The sequence below is a fragment of the Gorilla gorilla genome, chromosome 10 (assembly GCF_029281585.2).
Source record: "Gorilla gorilla gorilla isolate KB3781 chromosome 10, NHGRI_mGorGor1-v2.1_pri, whole genome shotgun sequence".
In the NCBI taxonomy this organism is placed as follows: domain Eukaryota; kingdom Metazoa; phylum Chordata; class Mammalia; order Primates; family Hominidae; genus Gorilla; species Gorilla gorilla.
The window spans coordinates 87,672,960-87,696,533 of NC_073234.2; the positions used below are offsets into that span (position 1 = coordinate 87,672,960).

General features: G+C 37.3%; 1 protein-coding gene across 1 annotated transcript in view; it reads left to right on the forward strand.

Moving 5' to 3' along the window:
* The window catches only part of TRHDE (thyrotropin releasing hormone degrading enzyme), a 397,296-nt gene that overhangs the window by 86,432 nt on the left and 287,290 nt on the right, over positions 1-23,574 (forward strand). Inside the window, exon 3 of the mRNA XM_019039267.4 lies at positions 20,772-20,898. Coding sequence (XP_018894812.3) covers positions 20,772-20,898 — 127 coding nt within the window. The remainder of the gene's footprint in view (positions 1-20,771; positions 20,899-23,574) is intronic.

Sequence of the window (23,574 nt, forward strand, 5' to 3'; positions counted from 1 at the left end):
AATGGCAGGATCTCCTCCTTTTTAAAGACTGAATAATATTTCAATGTATACATGCTACAGTTTCTTTATGCATTCATCCATTGATGGACACCTAGGTTGTTTCCATATCTTGGCTATTGTGAATAGTGCTGCAATGACCATTAGAGTGTAAATATTACTTGATATTCTTCTAAACAAGTAGATTATAGTAGCTCTTGTCAAAGGGGAAAAATGGGTAACTATGTGAAATGACGGCTATGTTACTTTATTCTGCTATAGTAACTATTTTACTGTAGTAATGATGTATCTTACAACATCATGTATACCTTAAATATACACAATAAAATGTATTTAAAAAAAGAAATACCAAGAATCAGTATCAAAGAGACCATGCTTTTGGCAATAAAGTTAGATCTCAACAACAAAAAGATAACTGAAAAATTATGGCATTAGAAATTTAAAAAAAATTCTAAATAATTTATGAATCAAATGGAAAGTTGTGAAATATTTAAAAATTAATGAAAAATAAGAACACTGCTGATTAAATTTTGTGGAATGCAACTGAAACAGTACTTAGGAGGGATTTATAGCCTATAAGGAGATAGTGTAAAAGGTCTTCTTTACAACATGAATGGTTTAAAATTATCAGATGACCACTTTATTGAAGAGTTTAGAGAAATAGCAGAATACAGTTGACTCTTGAACATGGGTTTGACCTGCACAGGTCCCCTTATACATGAATTTTCTTCCGCCTCTCCCAACCCTGGGACAGCAAGAGCAACCCCTCCTCTTTCTTCTCCTCCTCAGTTTACTCAGCAAGAAGACAATGAGTATGAAAGACCTTTATGATGATCCACTGCCACTAAATAAATAGTAAATATATTTCTATTCCTCATGATTTTAATAACATTTTCTTTTGTCTACCTTGCTTTATTGTAAGAATACAGTATAGAATACACATGACATACAACATTTGTGTTAATCAACTGTGTTATCAGTGAGGTGGTCGACAGTAGGCTATTAGTAGTTAAGTTTTGGGGTAGTTAAAAGTTATACGTGGGTTTTCTATTGTGTGGGGTCAGCACCTCTAACCCCCACATTGTTCAAGGATCAAATGTATAGTGAAATAAAGGAGAAAATAATTAAGATAAGATTAGACATTAATGAAATAAAAGCTAAAGGAATACTAAAAAGGCTCAGCCAAGCCAAAAGAGAGTTATTTGAAAAGACTACGTGACCTACCTCTGACAATCTTAATGGAAAAAGAGAAAAGGTACAAATATTATTAGAATTGAATGTAATTGCAGGTAAGGGAGAGATTTTAGAAATAGTATTATGAGGAATTTCATGCTCATACTTATAAAACTTAGATGAAATGCATAATTTTTAAGAAAACAATAAGCTATCAAGAACCTTAAATATACTGAATCAGTTGTCAAAACTCTAACCACTGCCCCCTCCACAAAAAAGGGCCACCAGGTTCACACAGTTTTATAGGTATGTTTAGGTATGTTTCACTCACTCTTTAGGAAAAGTTAAATTTTATCTTAAACAAAACAAGAGAGTTTCCTAACATGACTAAGTAGGTGTACCCCACCCCCACCTCCCCAGGAAAGCAAATAATTTAACACTAGACAAATTATTACTATAATTCATTACCTTAACAGATCACAAGAAAAAAAAACATATCTGAAGAGAGGTGAAGAAAGCCTTCGAAAAATCCAACATTATTCATGATACAATTCTTGGCAAACAATGAATTGAAGGGAACTTCCTTATCTTGCAAGCAAGAATTATGGTTGGTAGTGAAACAGTAGAAGCATTCCAAATAAAGTCAGAAATAAGATAAGGGTACCATCTTTCGTGGCTCCTATTTGACATTATTCTAGAAATCCTGACTGAGACAAGCCAATACAAAACAACACAGAAAAACTATTTGAATTAATTGAGAAAGTTGACTTGTTTCAAAGTCACTTTAGAAAAATCAATAGGTAGCTAATATCAGAAACAATAGATTAGAAATATGATTTTTCAAATCCCATTTATGGTAACAACAAACCATAAGGTATCTAAACGCAAATCTAATAGAAGTTGCGCAAGGCTTATGTGGAGGAAATTGTAAAACTTAGAAATGGGGCAAAGACTGAAATAATCAAGAGATATTATTCCAAGGGGATAAATGCTAAGATCTAATATTTTGAAGGTGTCAAGTTGACATGCAAATACAGTGCAATGCTAGCAACATTTACAATAAGACTTTGTGTATAAGTGTGGAAAATTATCCTGATATTCATACAAAATAATAAGGACATTTTGAAAAAGAAAAAGGAGAGGGTATTGGTCTTACGAGGCTTCAGGATTTATTGCTTAGTTTTAGTGATTACAGAATGTGGTATTGGCACGGTGAGAGACTGACTAGCCAAAAGGAAACTATGAAGAGGCCAGTATAGATGAGAACTTGGTATATGCAAGAAGGACATTATAAGTCAGTGGAAAGGCAAGATAATTCAATAAATAGTACAGAGACAATTGATTATCCACACAGAAAAAATAAAATGAGATCCCTATTTCACAGCACTCACATAATACATTCCACATGAATGGAAGGCCTGACTTTGAAAAACAAAAGTCTTAAACTTTTAGAAGAAAACAAAGAACATTTTGACCTTGAGGGCAATGAATGATTTCATTAAAAAGACCCAGAAAGTACAAACCCTAAAGAGAACATTTGATATTTGACTACATTCAAGGTAAAAAATTCTATTTGATCAAAGCCATAATGTGCAAGGCTGTCATAGACTGGGAGATTTTTGCAAATTGCACATTGGCAAATGATTACTATCCAGGATATACAAGAATTTCTACAAATCATAAGAAAAAGATAAATGATCCACTGGTAGAATAGACAGGTAAAATAGGCAGTTTGCAGAACAAGGCAGTTTGCAGAAGAGAAAAAATTGAGAGTCAATAAACATAAAATGATGCTCAACCTCACTATTATCAGAAATATGCAAATTACAACTAACCGTGGAACACTATTTCATACCCATTGTTTAACAAAAATCTCAAAATAGAATTTTGGTGAGGATGTGGGGAAGCAGGGCTTGTACTGGTAAGATGTAAATTGGTACAACTCTTTTGAAGAGAAATGGATAATACAGAGTAAAGCTGAGTAAAAAACAAATATAAAATGAATTGAAAATATATTGTACAGTTGATTGTGAAAGCCAATACTTCATGACCATGGGTAATTCTAGAGCAGGAGGGATGGGAATCGGATGAAGGGAGTGTTTTGCAGTTATGATAATTTACATATTTTAAAATTTAATTTAATTTTAAGTTCTGGGATACACGTGCAGGATATGGAGGTTTGTTACATAGGTAAACGTGTGCTGGGGTGGTTTGCTGCACCTATCAACCCATCACCTAGGTATTAAAACCTGCATACATTAGTTATTTATCCTGATGCTCTCCCTCCCCCATCCCCACCACAGGCCCCAGTGTGTGTTGTTCCCTCCCTGTGTCCATATGTTCTCATTGTTCGGCTCCCACTTATAAGTGAGAACATGCGGTGTCTGGTTTTCTGTTCCTGCGCTAGTTTGCTGAGGATAATTTGTGTATATTAGTGTCTGTTTCTCCTTTTACTTCTTTGTTAATTCTTCTGTGGAATTGCTCTTTAAAGCTTTTTTTTGTGCCCTTCACACCGTTTAGAAGAACATTGACTTTACCATGTTAAATAAAATCCCATGGGATTTATTCAGGTGTTTTGTTAAAACTATATGCTTTGGAGGTGAAAATCCAGATATTTTAACAAAGTTAATGTGTCAAGCTGAATAAAAGATTGGGTTTTATGCTTGGACATGCATTATGTATAAATGCCAATAGTAATATTTGATAAATTTGTTGGAAAGATGCAATAAAGTGTAAAAGATAAAAAATATCCAAAGCATATGTGAAAAAATATCAACATTAAATGTTTCAGATATAAGAGTAATGTTAGATTATTCTTTGTACTTTTCTATATGAGTAGGTGTTTTATAATTTATTTATTTTATTATTATTATACTTTAAGTTTTAGGGTACACGTGCACAATGTGCAGGTTAGTTACATATGTATACATGTGCCATGCTGGTGTGCTGCACCCATTAACTCGTCATTTAGCATTAGGTATATCTCCTAATGCTATCCCTCCCCTCTCCCCCCACCCCACAACAGTCCCCAGAGTGTGATGTTCCCCTTCCTGTGTCCATGTGTTCTCATTGTTCAATTCCCACCTATGAATGAGAATATGCAGTGTTTGGTTTTTTGTTCTTGCGACAGTTTACTGAGAATGATGATTTCCAATTTCATCCATGTCCCTAAAAAGGACATGAACTCATCCTTTTTTATGGCTGCATAGTATTCCATGGTGTATATGTGCCACATTTTCTTAATCCAGTCTATCATTGTTGGATATTTGTGTTGGTTCCAAGTCTTTGCTATTGTGAATAGTGCCACAATAAACATACGTGTGCATGTGTCTTCATAGTGGCATGATTTATAGTCCTTTGGGTATATACCCAGTAATGGGATGGCTGGGTCAAATGGTATTTCTAGTCCTAGATCCCTGAGGAATTGACACACTGACTTCCACAATGGTTGAACTAGTTTACAGTCCCACCAACAGTGTAAAAGTGTTCCTATTTCTCCACATCCTCTCCAGCACCTGTTGTTTCCTGACTTTTTAATGATTGCCATTCTAACTGGTGTGAGATGGTATCTCACTGTGGTTTTGATTTGCATTTCTCTGATGGCCAGTGATGGTGAGCATTTTTTCATGTGTTTTTTGGCTGCATAAATGTCTTTTGAGAAGTGTCTGTTCATGTCCTTCGCCCACTTTTTGATGGGGTTGTTTGTTTTTTTCTTGTAAATTTGTTTGAGTTCATTGTAGATTCTGGATACTAGCCCTTTGTCAGATGAGTAGGTTGCGAAAATTTTCTCCCATTTTGTAGGTTGCCTGCTCACTCTGATGGTAGTTTCTTTTGCTGTGCAGAAGCTCTTTAGTTTAATTAGATCCCATTTGTCAATTTTGGCTTTTGTTGCCATTGCTTTTGGTGTTTTAGACATGAAGTCCTTGCCCATGCCTATGTCCTGAATGGTAATGCCTAGGTTTTCTTCTAGGGTTTTTATGGTTTTAGGTCTAACGTTTAAGTCTTTAATCCATCTTGAATTAATTTTTGTATAAGGTGTAAGGAAGGGATCCAGTTTCAGCTTTCTACATATGGCTAGCCAGTTTTCCTAACACCATTTATTAAATAGGGAATCCTTTCCCCCTTGCTTGTTTTTCTCAGGTTTGTCAAAGATCAGATAGTTGTAGATATGCGGCGTTATTTCTGAGGGCTCTGTTCTGTTCCATTGGTCTATATCTCTGTTTTGGTACCAGTACCATGCTGTTTTGGTTACTGTAGCCTTGTAGTATAGTTTGAAGTCAGGTAGCGTGATGCCTCCAGCTTTGTTCTTTTGGCTTAGGATTGACTTGGCGATGCGGGCTCTTTTTGGTTCCATATGAACTTTAAAGTAGTTTTTTCCAATTCTGTGAAGAAAGTCATTGGTAGCTTGATGGGGATGGCATTGAATCTATAAATTACCTTGGGCAGTATGGATGGATTTACAGCCGAATTCTACCAGAGGTACGAGGAGGAAGTGGTACCATTCCTTCTGAAACTATTCCAATCAATAGAAAAAGAGGGAATCCTCCCCAACTCATTTTATGAGGCCAGCGTCATCCTGATACCAAAGCTGGGCAGAGACACAACCGAAAAAGAGAATTTTAGACCAGTATCCTTGATGAACATTGATGCAAAAATCCTCAATAAAATACTGGCAAACCGAATCCAGCAGCACATCAAAAAGCTTATCCACCATGATCAAGTGGGCTTCATCCCTGGGATGCAAGGCTGGTTCAATATATGCAAATCAATAAATGTAATCCAGCATATAAACAGAACCAAAGACAAAAACCACATGATTATCTCAATAGATGCAGAAAAGGCCTTTGACGAAATTCAACAACCCTTCATGCTAAAAACTCTCAATAAATTAGGTATTGATGGGACGTATCTCAAAATAATAAGAGCTATCTATGACAAACCCACAGCCAATATCATACTGAATGGGCAAAAACAGGAAGCATTCCCTTTGAAAACTGGCACAAGACAAGGATGCCCTCTCTCACCACTCCTATTCAACATAGTGTTGGAAGTTCTGGCCAGGGCAATTAGGCAGGAGAAGGAAATAAAGGGTATTCAATTAGGAAAAGAGGAAGTCAAATTGTCCCTGTTTGCAGACGACATGATTGTATATCTAGAAAACCCCATCATCTCAGCCCAAAATCTCCTTAAGCTGATAAGCAACTTCAGCAAAGTCTCAGGATACAAAATCAATGTACAAAAATCACAAGCATTCTTATACACCAATAACAGACAAACAGAGAGCCAAATCATGAGTGAACTCCCATTCACAATTGCTTCAAAGAGAATAAAATACCTGGGAATCCAACTTACAAGGGACGTGAAGGACCTCTTCAAGGAGAACTACAAACCACTGTTCAATAAAATAAAAGAGGATACAAATAAATGGAAGAACATTCCATACTCATGGGTAGGAAGAATCAATATCATGAAAATGACCATACTGTTTTATAATTTATTTAATGAAAGAGTTGAATGGAGAGGTATGAGAACTGATACAATGAAGATTTTAAGGACAGGGATAAGTGGCTGTTCCTGGAATTCATTCCTGTCAGAAACCTATATCCGTGTTACTCACATCCTCACTTTATATTTTTCCTCGAATAATACCTTCTGAGTGATGCTTTCCTTGGCATTGGACATTTCTTAATCCCCTTTGAAAACTTATTATTTAACATCCTATAAATTGTATTTATCTGGCTATTACCTGTCTTTTCTATGAGAATGTAAGCTTTCCATAGTAGGGATTTCTACTTGTTTGGTTCACTCTATGTCCTCAGCACCTAGGGTAAGTCCTAGCACAGAGTAGCCTCTCAATAAATATTTGTAAAATGAATGAACAAACAAATGAGTCCTGAGGTTCTTACCCTTGGGGACAGAGGGATGCCAGCATTATTAAAATATACAAGAGAGATAATCAGTGAAGGCAGAATGCTGTGCTTGAACTGGATGGTGTTGATTTAGAAAGGAAGATGGCATTCGTCAAAGTGAGGTCAGCAGGCAGCTGGGAATCAAGGAATCAAAGACTGATGGGCCAAACTAAATTGATACTGAATTCAATTCAGCATTCAGCCCCTCTATTTACAAATAGCTGTACCTGGCTGTCAGTCTTGCTGAAGAAGTTTGATCAGGCGTAAAATAGATAGCTTAATAAGGACATTCTCTAAGTTTATTCTCTTGTTTAAGAACCAACAAATCAACAGCCAAAAAGTGCAGTTCAGTTTGCTACAAAAGAGGTAGTCTGTTTCACAGAGGGATTAAATGCTACTGTTTTATCTCTGGGCTGTGACAGGATTAACCAACTTTTTCTGATTCCCAAATGTTGGATCTGACTTATCTGTTACTGCTTATTGTGCAGGAGAAAGATTAGTTGTTAGAGTTAAAAATAATAACAGCCATGCTGAATGTATCTTCATTGAAGACTCTGATGTTGAAATAGATTTAAGGAAACATGATACATATTTTTCCTGTGTGTTAGGCTTCTGCTAAATATTTCTTTCAAGCTTTGAGGTTTGCTTGTTGTGGGGCTAAATGAACAAAAGCTTTTTCAGGTGACTCTAGTCCAGTGGTTCTTCAACTTTAGAATATATATGATTAAACTGTAAGTGTGTTAAGTGCAGGGCCCTGCCTGGGAGAGATGATTCAGAACTTCTGGTGTGGTTAGGCCCAGGAATCTGAATTTCAAACAATAATCTTTCGTGATTCTGATGCAAACATTGTGGGACAACACTTGGAGAAAAATAACTGTAGGTGAGTTTAACTTTTTAAAATTATTTCATTTTCTTCTGTGTACCACTTACATGCATTAATGTATTGGAAGCTTGGTAATAATATAGGTGAGTAATACAGGTGCAGCAAAGTTAGCAGTTTCACAGCTGTGAAGAATTATGCCTACAATAAAGAGAGAAACACAAAAAGGAACACACACTGTGCTCCCACAGGAAGTTGAAAATCTAATCCGAAGCAGTGAATTAACTGGCAAGAAGATAAGAAGGTATAATGTATTAGCTTCCCATTGCAGCTGTAATAGATTTTTGCAAATTCAGTGGCTTCACACAACACAAACTTATTGTCTTACTCTTCTGGAGGTTAGAAATCCAAAATGAGTTTTACAGTGTTAAACCAAGGACTATGGAGGGCTGGTCCCTGTGGGGGCTCTGTGGGATGATCTGGTTCCCTGCCTCTCCAGCTTCTAATGCTGCATCCATTGCCTTCCCTGGCTTGTGGCTCCTTTCTCCATCTTTGCATCTTCACATTTTTTCACATTTCTGTCTGCTCCTGTCATCCTATTGCCTTCTCCTCTGCGGTGGTCCAACGAACTCTTTCTGCCTCCCTCTTATAATGACATTTGTGATTACACTTAGGATCTACTTCAATAATCCAGGATAATCTCCAGTAATCTAGTAATCTCTTAATTTAATCACACCTGCAAAGTTCTTTTTGCTGTAGAAGGCAACATTGAGATGTAGCTATCTTTGGGGGCCATCACTCAGCCTACCACATACATATTTAGAAAAATGTGACAATATCAGTGTGAATATAGCAAAGTCCTGCCTGTTCCTGGAAGTCCCTGTAAGTAACTTAAACTTGTAAATTCCACAGCTTAGTAAATAAATGTGAAGTGATTTACAAGAAGAGACTATACAGTATGCCACAGTGCTAATTTCCTTGCCTGAAGCAAAATGCAGTTGGAAGATGTAATCAATCTATTATAGCAGCGTTTTAGTACTAGAGTGGACAAGGACCTTCAAAGTTTATTGCTATTTTATGGGAGTCAGAAACATATTGTCAGTCCCTAGTGGGTGCAAGGCATCGTATTAGACACAGTAAGGAGTGAAAAGACCGAGCCAATGGTTAAGAAACTTAAAGTCGTGTAGAAAGATAAGCCAAACACACTTTAAGTATAAGAGCCTATAAACCTACAAAATAAGGGCCATGGGGCCCCAAAACCCCCATAGTATGTAGCAGACCTGTTTCAGAATTTTTAATGAGTGTTTTTCTCATGAATTTTTAGTAAAATTCTATAAAGAGGGAAGGGGGAAAGTACAAGCAGGGACAGGCCATTAGAGCAACTTTATCAATGATAATACTTGGATTTGCCTTATAACAGTATTTGCTATGGTGTGAAATTTAGCGTAAGGCTGACTTTTGACCTCAGTAAAGAAGTCTAAGTAATCGTTCTCAAAATATCCATTATATGTATCTGTGGTGCAGATTCTTCGTGAGATTCACCAAGAGGCTTTGAGATGTCTTTCTGCAATGTGTTTTTGTTAGACTGATAGGTTTTGAGGTAGTTGTGGTTTTCATATCATCGTGTGCCTCCTTCTTAGCACTGAGATTTTACTCCCCATCCATCACCAATTGTAAATTCTCCTCCTTCTCAGAATGAGTTCTTCGACTATGGTGATGGAGAGTGCCTGTTACTGGCTGTTCTTGCCGTAAAAACCACAGCACAAATTCTTCACCTGTAATATTATGCTTTTCTACTCACTGGCCTTCTTGTCTCAATGCATTTTAAGTTCTGTTGCCTAAATAATCTCCCTTTGTCGTTTTCAATCATGTCACTCTGCCTCAAACTCGGAAGTGGCTCTCAACTCCTCAAAGCCTCATCATGTCCAGTCTTCATATCAGACGTCAAGGCTCTTTGGGCTCTGCCATTTGCCACTCCCGGGCCAGTGCCTTCCCCTTCCTCCTTCCAGCCTCTTCTTTATGTTCATTGGCTCTTGAATGTGAATCTGGGCATTAGTTCCCTGTTTCTTCTAGACTTTCATGTGTATTTATTTCCCTTTTGCTTAGAAAAAAAAATGTTATCTTCTGAATTTTAAATAAGACTAATACTCCTGAGCTTTTAGTTTCTTGTTTACAACATCCTTTCCTCTTTGTATCACCCTGCTGCTTTTTCCCTGGCTTGTTCTGTTTTTCCTGATTTGTAGGAAGAACCCCCAAATCAAATTATATTCACATAGGTGAATTAATTCAGCTTTACTGGCTGCAATTCAGTGCATTGTGGTTTTGGAATTATTAAAGAGGGGGACTAGTTTTTCAGTTATAGGCAAAAGGAAAAGTAAATGTATTGTTATAGTGGTATTTTAAAGCTGTGAAATAATTACTATGTCTTCCAAAGTTTCTGATGTTGTCTTGCAGCATAAAATTTTCTCAGAGAATAACTCTGGCAAGTCAGAAGGTTTATTTAACTTAAAGTACCAAATTACAAATGTCAAATTAGAGAAAATGTTATTTAAGTCTTTAACAGGTGCACTACTGTTGTAAATGTTTTTTTCTTTTTCTTGGCTGTGTGGTATAACTATACGCTGTTTCACGTGATTATATAACAACTACCACAATTCATTTTTAAACAACAAATCATTAATACAGTCTAGAAGAAAGGCTTTAGACAGAGAGATTTAGTTTCATTCCCTTGAAATCGAATCAATGACTAGAAAATCTCTTCAAATTCTTAACGAACAAAATCAGAATTTATTGCTAATTCCAGGTAGTTTATGATGATAAACTTAAAAAGTCTGTAAGGTACATTAAGTTATTAGAAGAAAGTCTCTAAATTTATTTAGTAGAAGATTTCATAATAATTCTGACAACTGAATGTGTCTTCTTTTTTGCATTATATTGCAATTATATATGTATTTTTACTTTTCTTTCAATAATTTTAGTACAATGAAAGAACTTTGTATGTAATAATTTGAATAATTGCTCATCTTTACTCTCATGGGACTCTGACCTTGTTCCGCTAAGTCACCATCTCTTTTTTTTTTTGAGATGAAGTCTCGCTCTGTGGCCCAGGCCGGAGTACAGTGGCGCAATCTCGGCTCACTGCAAGCTCCGCCTCCCGGGTTCACGCCATTCTCCTGCCTCAGCCTCCCGAGTAGCTGGGACTACAGGCGTCCGCCATCACGCCCGGCTAATTTTTTTGTATTTTTAGTAGAGACGGGGTTTCACCGTGTTAGCCAGGATGGTCTTGATCTCCTGACCTCGTGATCCGCCCGCCTCGGCCTCCCAAAGTGCTGGGATTACAAGCGTGAGCCACCGCGCCCGGCCGTCACCATCTCTTTAGATAGAACTTTTCTGAAGAGCCAATGTAAATTAGATCAAATTTGTTATTCTAAATTATAGGACCATGTTATTGTGTCTCCCCCAGTGGACTACAAGCTTCTTGAAAGAAGGGAGCTTTTGTCTTTTGCTTACCTTTGGACACTCAGCATGTGAATAGTGACCTGACCCTTAATAGACCGTTATTAACTATTAACTGAATAAATAAATGTCCCATTGATGAAATCCTTAAACAGTCTTTGATGTTCTTTTTCTAAATTGCGCAGCTATGAGATATAATTAATTCAAATCTATCTGAAGTTCTCTTCCATTTTGACACTTTCCTAAAGAATATTCTACCCTAATAGTGTTGAGTATCTGGCACCAGTGCTGTGTTTCCTACCCTTGTGTACACAGCTGGCATTTCACGGATTACAGCACTTTTTTCTGCCAAGTCCAGATATGGTCTCAGGATTCTTCCCAGCATGTCCTGTAAGCAGCCACCCACAGTGTCAGGATAGCTGAAACTTTATTGCCATCTTTGACTTGTGGGAAAGTGAGATGACCAAAGGGGTTGAAGGTATCTGCCTTTAGTATGTTTTTCCTTTCAATGATAAAAATACTTAAAATTCTATAAAGAGATGAAATAAACATATTTATAGCGAGTCCATGAAATTACAGAGTAAAGGCTACTAGGTCCCATAGAAACACCAACAGGAGCTCCCATTTTATTCTAAGGGATCAAAAATTTGTAGTCCTCCACCTTAGCTCATTACTATGATGTATTACCACCAGGGTGGTGCCATAAGCATATTTTTCCACAGTCATCGTCTGTTTTGTGTTGGTTACTACAGTGATTTCTGTTCAATCGGTAACAAGTTCATGGCCAGTCAGGAAAGCAAAGAAGAATACACAGGAGTAAAGGATGGAGAAAGGTAGCTGAGCAGTTGATTTGTGTTGTCAAGGGAAATAAAAAATGTAAAGGAGTAAAACTGTGTCAGGACAAAAAAAACCTTTTCATTATTTTCTCTTCAAAATAAATGTAGACTAGATGAGAAGAATTTTGGCATGTTTGTGTGACACACCAACCTCTCAGAAGTAATATAATAAATAGATAATGATAAACTATAGCCCCCGGAAGGAACTTTGAGCTGAGACCCAGAGAAGTTAATGACTCTCACAACTAGACAGTAGTTACAGAAAGTCGACCCTCCAGTCCCTGCATGCCATTTCCTAGTGTAATGTCCTTTCCACCGGACTAAATGTTTATAGAGTTTGGTTCATATTGGTTGTTGGAAGAAGCTCTGCAGAGGAAGAGATAAAGCCTAGTAAGTAATTTACAGTTTCAGAGCTGGGCTCTTATCATGGAATGTCAGAAAACGCTGCAAATAAGCAGGTGTAATAAAATTATATTTTATTGCTTTTGAGTAATAACTATGTTTATGAAGATTTACTCTCTATGTTATGATTAAGTAGGACCTAGTTACTCTAAAAGAAGAAAACAACTGTGATATTTTTTCACAGCGTAAAGTGAATTATTGTACAAAATTCACTTGATTAACCATACAGGAATTACTCGGTTTGCAAAATATTTTGTACTTTTCTCCCACTTGTTCAACTGGGTCTCGTGTTCCAGCAGGTCACTGGAGTGAGATACTGGGAGTATAGATAAGGTGAATCATTGTTTTTAAGTAAAAATGTGACTACAATTGGCTTTACTTGGTAACTAAAGGACATGTTCAACAGAGGATTAGGACTGATTGAATAAATCCATCTATTTCTCTGCATCCCTACTGCCATCTCTCCAGTCCAAACCACTGTTATCTTTCATCTGGACTTCTACAATAGTCTAACTCATGTCCTTTTATTTGTTTCTGTTTCCTCCTAATCCATCATCTTCACTGCAGCCAATGTAGTCTGCTAAAACCTAATTCTGATCATGTCATTCTATGGCTTAAAATCTTTAAGTGACTTGCTTGTGCCGATGGTATTAAATTCATATTTTGCAATTCGGTATACAGACACTTGTGTAACATATTTTGTAGCTTCTCTTTACTTCTTCAGTGTCACCTATCACTATGTATCTCCTCACTTTTCTAATTAGTCTTTCTGCCTGCAGTTTTAACAGGCAGCTTTCTATATCTTAGTTCACCTAGTATAGGTTGTGATTTTTCTGAAATGTGAAACTAATTTTATCATTTTCTGGCTTAATATCCTCCTATGAATTCCCACACTTTAAACAAATGTATTGTTAATATTATTTTTCTTTTTGAGATGGAGTCTTGCTCTGTCACCAAGGCTGGAATGCGATGGCGTGATCTTGGCTCACTGCAACCTCTGCCTGCACCGTTCAAGCAATTCTTCTGCCTCAGCCTCTCAGGTAGCTGGGATTACAGGCATGCACCACCATGCTCAGCTAATTTTTATATTTTTGGTAGAGATGGGGTTTCACCATGTTGGCCATGCTGGTCTCGAAATCCTGACCTCAGGTGAGATCCACCTGCCTTGGCCTCCGAAATTGCTGGGATTACAGGCGTGAGCCACTGTGCCTGGCCAATTCCCACACATTTTAAAATAACATCCTAGTATTCAGTAATCCCTTTACGGTCACTTATTATTTGGTCAGAACTGTTGTCATAGTACATATTGTTACCTTAGTCTGGGATATCATCCTCCTCTTGGTAGCTTCCTGTGTCCAGCTTATCTTTCAAGATTCAGCTGAAACTTCCCCTCCTCTGAGATGGGTCCTTATTACATACTTCATACTTCCTTAGGACCTATACATACCTATGAAACTCATTCATTTGCTCATTTATTCATCAAAGTTGTATCTAGTAGGCATTTGAGAGGCAAACTGAACAAAATATTTCGACCCACAAAACTGGCTTTTATTTATTTATTTATTTTTATTATTATTATACTTTAAGTTTTAGGGTACATGTGCACAATGTGCAGGTTAGTTATATATGTATACATGTGCCATGCTGGTGTGCTGCACCCATTAACTCGTCATTTAGCGTTAGGTATATCTCCTAATGCTATCCCTCCCACCTCCCCTCACCCCACAACAGTCCCCAGAGTGTGATGTTCCCCTTCCTGTGTCCATGTGTTCTCATTGTTCAATTCCCGTCTATGAGTGAGAACATGTGGTGTTTGGTTTTCTGTCCTTGGGATAGTTTACTGAGAATGATGATTTCCAATTTCATCCATGTCCCTACAAAGGACATGAACTCATCCTTTTTTATGGCTGCATAGTATTCCATGGTATATATGTGCCACATTTTCTTAATCCAGTCTATCATTGTTGGACATTTGTGTTGGTTCCAAGTCTTTGCTATTGTGAATAGTGCCGCAATAAACATACATGTGGATGTGTCTGTATAGCAGCATGATTTATAGTCCTTTGGGTATATTCCCAATAATGGGATGGCTGGGTCAAACGTTATTTCTAGTTCTAGATCCCTGAGGAATCGCCACACTGACTTCCACAAGGGTTGAACTAGTTTACAGTCCCACCAACAGTATAAAAGTGTTCCTATTTCTCCACATCCTCTCCAGCACCTGTTGTTTCCTGACTTTTTAATGATTGCCATTCTAACTGGTGTGAGATGGTATCTCATTGTGGTTTTGATTTGCATTTCTCTGATGGCCAGTGATGCTGAGCATTTTTTCATGTGTCTTTTGGCTGCATAAATGTCTTCTTTTGAGAAGTGTCTATTCCTATCCTTTGCCTACTTTTTGATGGGGTGGTTTGTTTTTTTCTTGTAAATTTGTTTGAGTTCATTGTAGATCCTAGATATTAGCCCTTTGTCAGATGAGTAGGTTGTGAAAATTTTCTCCTATTTGTAGGTTGCCTGCTCACTCTGATGGTAGTTTCTTTTGCTGTGCAGAAGCTCTTTAGTTTAATTAGATCCCATTTGTCAATTTTGGCTTTTGTTGCCATTGCTTTTGGTGTTTTAGAAATGAAGTCCTTGCCCATGCCTATGTCCTGAATGGTAATGCCTAGGTTTTCTTCTAGGGTTTTTATGGTTTTAGGTCTAACATTTAAGTCTTTAATCCATCTTGAATTAATTTTTGTATAAGGTGTAAGGAAGAGATCCAGTTTCAGCTTTCTACATATGGCTAGCCAGTTTCCCCAGCACCATTTATTAAATAGGGAATCCTTTCCCCATTGCTTGTTTTTCTCAGGTTTGTCAAAGATCAGATAGTTGTAGATATGCGGCGCTATTTCTGAGGGCTCTGTTCTGTTCCATTGATCTATATCTCTGTTTTGGTACCAGTACCATGCTGTTTTGTTTACTGTAGCCTTGTAGTATAGTTTGAAGTCAGGTAGCGTGATGCCTCCAGCTTTGTTCTTTTGGCTTAGGATTGACTTGGTGATGCGGGCTCTTTTTTGGTTCCATATGAACTTTAAAGTACTTTTTTCCAATTCTGTGAAGAAAGTCATTGGTAGCTTGATGGGGATGGCATTGAATCTATAAATTACCTTGGGCAATATGGCCATTTTCACGATAGTGATTCTTCCTACACATGAGTATGGAATGTTCCTCCATTTGTTTGTATCCTCTTTTATTTCCTTGAGCAGTGGTTTGTAGTTCTCCTTGAAGAGGTCCTTCACGTCCCTTGTAAGTTGGATTCCTAGGTATTTTATTCTCTTTGAAGCAATTGTGAATGGGAGTTCACTCATGATTTGGCTCTCTGTTTGTCTGTTATTGGTGTTTAAGAATGCTTGTGATTTTTGTGCATTGATTTTGTATCCTGAGACTTTGCTGAAGTTGCTTATCAGCTTAAGGGAATTTTGGGCTGAGACAATGGGGTTTTCTAGATATACAATTATGTCATCTGCAAACAGGGACAATTTGACTTCCTCTTTTCCTAATTGAATACAGTTTATTTCCTTCTCCTGCCCAATTGCCCTGGCCAGAACTTCCAACACTATGTTGAATAGGAGTGGTGAGAGAGGGCATCCCTGTCTTGAAAAACTGTCTCTTTCACGTGACTTGAGCTAATAGATAAAAATCTTTGCCCTTATGCAATGTGCATTCTGAAAAAATGGTAGCAAGAATCAAAATGAATAAATAAAACATATATTTTGCTAAATGGTGATAAGTGTTTCTGGAAACAATAAAGCAAGAAAAGGAGATAGATGGTCCTGGGGTCAGAGGGAAGTATTTTCAGGAAGTGTGGGATTTGGACAAGTATCTAAAGAAGATGGAGGAACTAGTCATGGGCTATCTAGGGGAAAACTCAAAATCCTCGATCGAGAATCTCTCTGGTATGTTTGAGGAGTGAAAAGGAAGCTAGTGTTATGAGTGGATTGAAGTTAGTGTGGAGCAAAGGGCTAGGATATGAATCCAGAGAGCTAAAAGGGATTAGATTAGTATAGGACATTTGGGGCCCTTGTAAAGACCTTGGCTTCTACTGTGAGGGGAGAAGCCACTGAAGGAGGAAAAGCAGAAGAGTGCATGATTTGAAGCTCATTTTAACAAGAAGGTTTTGATTACTGTGTACGTAACAGCTTGAAGGAGCAAGGGATGAGGCATCAATAGGAAAATAAAGCAGTCATTCAGGCAAGAAATGGAGAAGGCTTGGACCAGGGTGGTAGTAGTGGGGTTGTGAGAAGTGGTTGGATTCTGGATGTATTGTTAAAGGTAGAGCCAGTAGGATATGCTGACTAACTGAACATGGAGTGTGAGAGAAAGAGGGGAAACAAGGATGATGAACATACAGGGGTTGGGTATGGACAGTTGGATAGAAGGAAAGAATTACCATTAACTGAGGTGGGAAAGATTTTAGAAGGAGAAGGGTGTGTGTGTGTGTGTGTGTGTGCGTGTGTGTGTGTGTGTGTGTGTGATATCAGGAGCTTGGTTTTAGACCTGTTAAGTTTGAGATGCTTGTTAGATCTCCAAGTAGAAATGTCAAGTGGACAGTTGAATTCATGAGTCTGGAAGTCTGGAATAACTGGATAAACTTTTGGCATCTACATGACATTTATGGCCATGAGACTAGATGTTATCACCCAGGCACTGAATGTAGCAGAAAAGTAAAGAGATCAATGTATTGAAACCTGGGAACCCTCCAACATTAATCAATGATTGGGATGAGTAGAAGGAGGAATCGGGCAGGAGACTGAGGAGTGGCAGTGAGATAGATAGAAAAGTAAGAGAAGCGAATAAAATGCTTTAAGGACAGGAAGTGATTGATCAACTGTGCAAATGCTGCTGACAGCTGAAGCATGTTGAAGACTGAGAACTGACTGTTGGATTTGGTATCTTGAGGCCATTAGTGATCTTTAGGTGAACAGTTCTAGTAGAGTAGTGGGAATGAAAGCCTTGTTGAAATGAGTTCAAGGGAGACTAAAAAAAGGGAGTACAAATAGGTGAATGCCCTACTTGCACCGATAGTCTCAGGTTGTAAGTATTCTCAGATGTGTTTTGGTTTGGCTGTTAACTGACATGTTCACCTTGGCTATACAGGAAACTCTTTCAAGGAGCATTATCTGGAAACCATAGCTGGAGGAACTGTAATCAAGAAAGCATAGATTGGTGATGTGGGAGATAAAGGGAGGAATTTGGGGAACTGTGCCTTTGGAAAGGCAAGAGGAGATTAAATGTGAAGAGCTTAGCCTTGGATAGGAGCTTAGTCAGTTCATCCTTTGTAATGGCAGGGAAGGGAGGGTACATTGTTATATTTCTCACATTGTATTTTTGTTGTTAATTTATTTGTTTGCTTTTCCACATAGTATGAACCTCTTAAGAGCAGTAAGTATGAATGTCTTGTTCATTTTGTGGTAGGAATTTTATTGTTCTATTTCTATTCCCTAGTACAATGCCTAGCACACAGCAGGTAAACAATAAAAGTTTGAATGAGCAAATGAAGACGCTGTGCTGAACATGTATATGTTTTATCTTCTTGCTTAAATTGGATCATTTCCATTAAATCTTGACAAGCGGATTAATTTAATTGTGTTTCTTTTGTCTGGGTGTACAGATAGCTTGACTAACTGGTAAGATCGATTGATAGGAATGGCTGTGTTTCCACCAAAAACAGGGAAGCGTCCTAAGAGTAAAACCAGTGACATTTGCTGTATCATTTTAGAGTAGTTCCAGTTGTGGTTTTAACATGAATCTACTAGATACTTTATGTAGAATCTTTTGAAAGCTATTCATTCTTCCTCAGTATCCATTTTACATTTATATTTTACCATTCATATGGCAGGTATCATTATCTGTGGTAACAATGTAACTTAATAAATGAGAAGGTCTTTGAGAATGGTGATTGTATCTTCATTGCTTTTTATCTCAATAATGCATGTCTTCTTCACTGCTAAATTAAAAATGCTTAGTCCAGGCCCTGATACAAGATGGGTGCTAATAAATATTTGTTGAATGAATGAATGCACAAATTAACGAAGACTGTCTCTTGTGGATGTTGTTGGTGCACAGACAGACTAGATCCCTTTTCCTGTTTGGTATGCACGTCTTCTAGCTTCCACTGCTTTGCTCCTAACAGCTCACGCAGGACATCTTCTCCAAAGGACTATCTCTGGGCAGTGAGACTTACATCACCAAGATGCTCAAGAACCAGAAGTGCCTGGGGTTTTATGTCTTCCCCTTGGTAACCAGTAGCCAATGACAAGGTGCAAGAGTATGGAAGTCTAGTTCTCTTGCCTCAAGGCAGTGTGAACTCACCAGCGTAATTCACACTCCAGAGCTCCTGTGGATCAGGCTGAGTCCAGGACTTCACCTGAAATAGCACCCTTGCTTAGTTTATTATCCTCCATTTTCCTGCTTCCCCCATTCTCCTGTAAGTTTCTCCTTAGAGCACTTCTTTATTAAATCACTTGTACATTCATCCTTTTTTAAAGGTCTGCTTCCTATGAACTTTACTTCAGATATTGCATGTTTATTCACAGTTATTGTCAGGGGTAGGGGATCCTAACCACTACCTCCTTAAGAGTGTCAAGTTCTGCTGTTGCAGGTAGTCTCTCCTGATAGTTTTTGGTTTTCTAATACTGCCAGCCCAAAATGTTGGTGACTGTAGACTAAATTTGATATTTTATTTAATTGTTGGTAGGAAAGTAGCTTTACAATTTCAGTCAATAATTGTTATAGAATTTAGTAAATAACTTACTGCATTGCAGGTCTTTCAAACATACAGTCAGAATGTGTTTTCCTTGACTTTATACTCTTTTTAATTACACACATTTCTGTTCTCTCTCCTTAGGCAGAGATAATAAAGAGTTAATCATATAATCAATTTTTATTATAAATCATAATAGATGATGTATAACATGTACAGCTTTATTTGTTTTTAATTGAATGTAAATATTCAATGAGTACAAATTTCTTTTTTTATTGAATGTAAGTGTTCACTTCTGTATACTGAGTAAACCATTTTTTTTTTTTTGATATTTGAAAAGAACACAAATTCCTTAATCTGTAAAATGGGATTGGAAGTAATGTGTTTTAGAACTGAAAGCACTTTAGCAGCCAGCTGGTGGCCAACACCTTCATTTTATAAATGAGAGTGTTTGAGACCCAAAGAAATTAAGTAATTTGTTCAATATCACCCGCCTTGGTTAGTGGCAGAGTAGGACTAAAATCCAACTCCCAAGCCACTGTGCTCTCTACTGCTCCACAAAATACATATTTCTTTTTCATAGAATTGATATGAGGATTAGGGACCACATCTGTGAAAAATAGATTTAGCCTTTGGAAAGAAAGATGCTAGATAGCTTTATGAAAGCTTTATGAAAACTAATCTCATTTTAACCTTTTCCATACAATTGTTAGTTTTGTTCAGTTTTATGTTACTTGCTTTAGGCTTTTTTTTTTTTTTGGCCTAGGACTAGATAATATACAATGCTTGCTTTAAAAATCAATATTAAGTATCTGGATTGTGTTAGAAATATGAATTACTCTGCTGAGTTTGAAGCCAGGAGCAGTTGCAGACAGCCTTCCAGAATGGTGATTGCTTGTGTACATGAAAAGTTTTCTATCCCTACTTTGCATATTGGGAATAAAGACAGTTGATTCCAAAGAAAAAAAGGAAGCATAAATTATAGATATGTATTCTCAGTCTGGTAATACTTCGGAAGCTTGATACAACCTGTCTTTAACAAACCATGGATTTTTTTCTCCTGCCAAGCCACCATATCCTGCCTACTTTCAGCATAGTCAGGGTCCCATTATACTAATCCACTGTACCTTCCTATCTCTAGCAAGCACATGTAAGTGATAACGTTGAATATTTATTTTGATGCAAGGTGTATAAATCTTCTCAATGTCATCTTGTAAAGTGAGGAAATTGTGACTTGCTCTACTTGGTTACTTCAATTACTTCAGTTGTTTAAGTTTGGTCCTTTCAGCCCCACTGTGCTTTGATATAGTGTATGAACAAGAATCCTGTTTAAATTTTGTAGTATTCTAAGTGATTTGTGTAGATTCATATTTGCAGGGAAGATAAAACTCAAGTGCTAAAAGGCTAAAGTAACTTTTATATATATTTTTAATTAGGTACGATTATATGCAAGACCTGATGCTATCAGAAGAGGATCCGGGGACTATGCTCTCCATATAACAAAGAGATTAATAGAATTTTATGAAGACTACTTTAAAGTGCCCTATTCCTTGCCAAAACTAGGTAAGAATTTTCTTGGTTATTTTATTGGAAGGGCTCCTTGAAAGTGGAATTTCTTCTTTATGTGTTTATTTGAGCCATCCAGAAGCATGAAAATTCTGAGATTTATATTTTTAGAGAAGATAAGCACAAAAAAATAATTTCTTTTGAAGAGGTAAAATAAGATTTAGTGTTTCTGGAATCTTGCCAATAAGTGCTCATAGGAATTAAGAAAGGCATTATGTTAGTTTAGGATTCCAAAAGACAAGCCAAATAGCTATAATTTGTTGAATATGTACTATGGAGGGGTGCTTGCCAACATCATATTTAATCAGTAAAACTACCATGAGGGTAGGTACAACTAGAACATTTTCCATATAAGGGAGTTGAGACCCAGGGAGTTTTCCATTCATCTGGACAGCCAGTAAGTGAAGGGGTTGGGATTTCAAACTAGGTCTTGATGACTCCCCAAACAACTCAATATTTTACGTGGAGAAGACATTCATTGATTTGTTTCTCCTTCCAAATTTTCACATGTCAGACCTCGATGTATGTTATCCCTTAGATTATTTTTGTTCAGTCATATATCTAGTACACTATTATAGTAAATACAATACAAATAAGAGAGAAGAGAAACTTGGTAATAATGGAGATTGTATTCTCTGTGAGTGTTCTTATATTTCTTCCTTTTACAAAGAGAATGCACGTGGTAATTGTTGGTCAAATGCATAAATGAATTAATTGGTTATCTGAATTTCAATGAGGCTGCTGCTTTTGCCAGGGAGTCAGCAAGATTTTCCAGGAAGTTAAAAGAGTACCTACATGCATTAGAAATGTGGAAGTTATTTTTCCTTCCCAGAAAACCTGTTTTGAAATATTGCATCACAACAGTCCTTTGCTCCCCTCTCATCCCTCCTCTTCCCTTATCTTTCCCAAGAGCATTTTTGATCAGATTCCACATTAAAGGTATTTCTCATTGGCAAGAATAAAGTGCTCACTTGATCAAAAGTTTTTGTGTTTGAACCACAGGTTCTCCTCCCTGGAGAACCAGGCCGCTTTCATTAAAGTACCTGCCTGCTGTGTAGCTTTATTGGTCTTGCAATGAGTAGTTAGTTCAGAAAGTTGACAGCATAGTTGATATTGTTATCAATGGGTGTGACATACAATTTTTATGAGTGATATTACAAAATTCTGAAATATTTTTGAAATATGTACTTTTAGAATTCATAGACAAAATTTTATTTTAAACTGGATCAATGTTTTGTTTTGTTCTGTTTTCCTTGTCTTTTCTCCCTGTGTTTCAACTTCCCTGTTAGAATCTGTTATACTTAAATCTCCCTGGTGGTCACCCAAGGCAGAAAGGAATACTTGACCTCATTTGCATGGAAGGTGGCCCTGTTATCTACTCCAGGTATAACTGGCTGGGAACTTCCCAGCTTGACCCTAATGTAAAATTCACAAGTGCTTATATTGCAAGTACAGCAAGAGAAATAAAATGTGGATCTTTATTTGTCCCCTTCAGACCCGTAATTAGCAGAGGAACTCAATGTATAACTTCAGGGGGTTCCATGTAACTGTCAGCTTGCAGCAGGAAGCATTTCTGTTCCTCTGTTTCACTCACAGTTGAACCATGCAGCCTTTCATCTGTAGAAAAGAGCTTTGTTCACCATTGCCACTACTTGTTAAGCTACCTTATGGTGTATATAATTGAATGACTTGACTTATCCCAGCATACTTCTTTTTATATATCTAGGGGAGTTACCATAGCCTGTGGTGCTTTGTAAAATTTCTCTTAAAGTTCTACTTATTTTATAGATCTACAGATATTTAGATCTATATGTTAATGGATTTATAAATATGCTTTGTAAATACCCCTTACATAAAAACCCCTAAGCACATATGCATTTTGACAAATCCCTACTTTCCATTATACATAATGAATCGTATTTTAAATAAATCCTATAGAAACCAGCTTAGTATTTGTTGGTGATGCATATGGATGTATCCTAGATATCAGCTGAGGCTGCCTTGACCCTTCATATCTAAGATGGTTTTCCAGACATATTCTACCCTTTCTACGTGCCCTAATTTGATCTATAAGCATTTATTGAGTGCCTACCGTGGACATTTTTCTATGAGAAGCAGATATACCAGTGAATGAAAAAGGCAAAAATCTTCTCTCTTCTGGGGCTTACATTCTTTTAGATGAAGACAGACATTAAAGCAATTAGTAACATTTATAGCATATCAGATTGGAGATACATGCCATTAAAAATAAAGCTAGAACAGAGGGATAGGAAGTGTGGGGGACAGATGGGGCATGGGATAGGGGCTGAGTTTTTAAAATGGGCAATCATGGAAGCCTTCATTAGGAAGATGGCTTTTAAGTGAAGGACTAAACTTAGCAGATATCATGGGGGAAAAACTGCAGGCAGAGGGAACAAAGTTCTTAGATATTGAGGTGAAAGTTTTCCTGGTGTTTTTGAGGAACAACAAAGAGGCAAGTGTGACAGGAGCAGAGAGAATAAAGGAGTGAGAAGTAGATGATACGGTTAAGGAGGAATGGGTGGGTGGCAGATCATGGACCGCCAGTAGGCTGCAGCTTCCTTCCTTCCTTCCTTCCTTCCTTCCTTCCTTCCTTCCTTCCTTCCTTCCTTCCTCCCTCCCTCTCTCCCTACCTCCCTCCTTCTCTTTCCTTCC